This window comes from Diaphorina citri, unplaced genomic scaffold (assembly GCF_000475195.1).
Source record: "Diaphorina citri unplaced genomic scaffold, Diaci psyllid genome assembly version 1.1 scaffold558, whole genome shotgun sequence".
NCBI classification, from domain to species: Eukaryota; Metazoa; Arthropoda; class Insecta; order Hemiptera; family Psyllidae; genus Diaphorina; species Diaphorina citri.
Genome location: NW_007377992.1, coordinates 1 through 3,389, shown reverse-complemented (window position 1 = coordinate 3,389; position 3,389 = coordinate 1). Strand labels below are relative to the sequence as shown.

The 3,389-nt window shown below is 37.1% G+C and overlaps 1 protein-coding gene across 1 annotated transcript in view; it reads right to left on the bottom strand.

Moving 5' to 3' along the window:
• The window catches only part of LOC103510090, a gene marked incomplete at its 5' end in the record, with an annotated part of 13,798 nt that extends 11,293 nt beyond the window's left edge, over positions 1-2,505 (bottom strand). The window contains one exon of the mRNA XM_008474733.3: positions 2,229-2,505. Within this exon, the coding sequence (XP_008472955.1) occupies positions 2,229-2,505 (277 nt within the window). The remainder of the gene's footprint in view (positions 1-2,228) is intronic.
• Positions 2,506-3,389: the final 884 nt, after the last annotated feature.

Sequence of the window (3,389 nt, the reverse complement as noted above, 5' to 3'; positions counted from 1 at the left end):
AAAAACGGAAGTACAGAACTACAGAGTAATCATAATCACATGAAACACTTTTCGGAAGCTAAATAACTTTAATCCTTTTCTGTGGAAACGTATAAACATACCGCAGTAATTTGAATTGCGTTAAACCGTACGTTTTAATCAAACACTCGCGGTTAAGCAACCGGCGGCGTGGTGATAAATTAATTATCAGAAAATAATACCGGGTCATGCGTGTCATTAAATCGGAGAAAGTAAAAAAAAGTAATAATAAAACTCCATCAGATTCTATTCAAACCTACACACACGACTTAGAGTCAATAAAGCTTGCAAAATTTCTTTGTACATATAATAATTACGTACGAAGGTATAAAGAAATTAAACAATACTCTACCTATCTAAATATCTAGTATATACCTACTTTGGTGCTTAAATAAGGAATTTTAATATTGGCTTTAATCTCATGGTTTTGCCCGAGGGTCTGTATGTACATATCTTAACCATTAGAACCTAGAACATTAGATTATTATTACATGAGATTTACATGATTTTTTTTTTTTTGCTGTTGTGTGCTTATCTTCTAAACTCTCACGTATTGTAGAGGAGTACCTACTGTAGACAACGAGACAGTGTAGTGTAGACACTGCAGACAACTCCAGAGGCAGCCTAACTTTGAACCCGGAAGAAACCTGGTTTGGTAGTTTGCAGTTTACCGATCGATTCTGAATTGCCTCTCAAACTTCAATCTGTTTGCCTACAGATATCTGAGTATAGGTATCGATGTAATGTAATGTAGCTTTATTTATTTTCCATATAAATTTATACAAAGGTAGATAGGTACAATGGAAAAATTACATGTTTAAACAAAATTGGTAAAGTACATACATAGTAATAAGGATTAAAAAAAAAGTAAAAATAAACATAATAAACACTGTGTAGGTAGGTACATAATTATTACATTAGTTTTTGTTTTCTTTTTTACTTCTTTTGCTCTAGATTATATTCACATTTTGTCTCATTCTTTGCTTTTTTTTTCTACTGTATATACCTATTGATGTATGTTAACAACCCAATGTGTTGAAACATGAAATAAATAAACTTTGATACTTTGATACTTTAGATATCGTTCGAAGAATTCTGAAACGTGTGTATGCAAACATACCTTTTGTGGTAAAAAAATAAAAAAAAAAAAAAGATGGTACCCACATATTACCTTAAACCCATTGGATTTTTGCGGTAAAGAAAGTAACTTACATATATTAAATAATACCAGGGGTCAAGACTTGGAATGGCATCAGCCATTATCCCCTGTTTTGCTAAAACACAAAGTTCGTATCACAAACTCCTCTTCTTAACCAATTGATCGGTTTACAACTCTTATCTAACAAATACAATGCATGCATAATACATTGGAATGGTTGTGGACTGACATAAATAATGTATTAACCATACTTGCCCTGGAGGGAACTCATAACTCATATTAAGTACCGGCAATAAAATTAATAGAAGAGCTTTTAATTTGCGAAACGGTCTACTCATCTTAGAAAAGATCTTCTCATCTTGAGAAATCATCTTCTTTATTCTTCATTCTCCAATGGTTATCTAAGAAGTCATCTCAGCTTCCACCTTTCCGACTGGCTTGTAAATCGAGAGAAGTACAGGACAGGAGAAAGCCTGCCGTTCCGAGAACGAACGACTTCTGTTTAGGATGAAATCCGCTCGGGCGGGAATCGATCCCCTGTCCTAGTGTTTACAAGGCAGACGCGCTAACCCTCCTAACTAACTAGGCTAGCAAAGGTATTCTTCAATGCTCTCAAGAGGTTGACCTTTTTCAGTAAATTATTGATGATCCAGGAAAAGCCTGGTGAAAATGCTGCTGGCTTTTCTCGACCCTATTTAGGCTGGGTGAGGTTATTGTGAGTAGGCAGCTAAGAGAGAGAGATACAGAGAGAGAGAGAGAGAGAGAGAGAGAGAGAGAGAGAGAGAGAGAGAGAGAGAGAGAGAGAGAGAGAGATGCAGACAACTCCAGAGGCATCTTCACTATGATTTTAGGCTACGGGTATGATTCCTGGATTTTGTACTCTACCTAACCATTCTCGCAGCCGTCAGCCGCCCGCTACAGCACATACTTCGATACCTTGACATAAGGAGAGAGAGAGAGAGAAAGAGGAAGAGAGAGAGAGAGAGAGAGAGAGAGAGAGAGAGAGAGAGAGAGAGAGAGAGAGAGAGAGAGAGAGAGAGATGAATTCAGCTGAGGTATAGTTGACGCGGAGGATTCTGTCTGTTCGAATTGTCGCAAATTCTTCTCAAACTGTCTGTACTTCTCGAGTCTGTTCAGTTCTTGGATCTTCTCTAATTCCAGCTTCTTGTATTTCTCTAGTTCTGCCTCCCGAGCGAATTGTTCCTGTAATTGTTGTTTCTTCTGCTCAAGGTTTTGGTTTCCAAATTGAAGACTGGCAAAGTCGCTATTGTATTTGGGTTCCCGGTTGAACTTCTGCAGGTATTGTTCCAGGTTGGCTGTCTGTAAACCTGAAACGTGACGAGAAGATTTCGTTTCATTAGAAAGGACACACAATTGTTGCTTCTTGTCTTAACAACTTTCACAAGAATTTCTGTAATTTGTCGTTTATCTAGTAGTCCATCATGAAGTCTAAATTGACCAAACCTTAATAAATTATACAAAATTAACATACCTACAACTATACTTGAATTCAATGCCAAATTTTCATTTTTTCATTTCCTAGTTATCAAAAAAGACTTAGGAGAGGCTACAAACACAAGAAGAGTACAAAGTTACTTAGATCATCCTAGATAAAATCAGCAAAAAGCTCAGGCCACCAGTGTCTATTGTTCCTAGATCTTATCTGACTACAATGATCTAAAGCCCCTTGGCATCTTATCTCCATATTAAGGATACAATAGCTCTTCACGATTCTGTCGTCAAAGACTACCTAGTCCTTCCTACGGGTTCGATTGTTCTGTCGATCAACTACCGACTATTCGATCAAACCATGACGATTACTGGTACGAGTTACTCCCACTGTCCCAGAAGTCGTCTTGTAGATTGGAATTCCAGTGGCCCCTTTCTGAAGGCAACACTTGAGGGCTAGATTTCCAACGCTAATGTTAATCTATTATGACTTATGACTACTAGAAAGTAAGTAATAGTAAACAGTTATGTATAGGAATGTAGGTACTCCTACTACTTCTGCCTTCTTCTGTCTAGTATTCTAGACATCTTAGTTGTCTTCTAGATTCCAAATCAAGTGGCCCGTTTCTGCAACACTTGAGGAAAGTACCTTTAAGAAGGTATCGTCCATGTTGCTGCTTTGAATAGTCAGACGACGAGATTTTGAACCGTTCTTAAAAGTTTCGGAGACAGGATAATATCCTTCTATTCTATATTATATTCT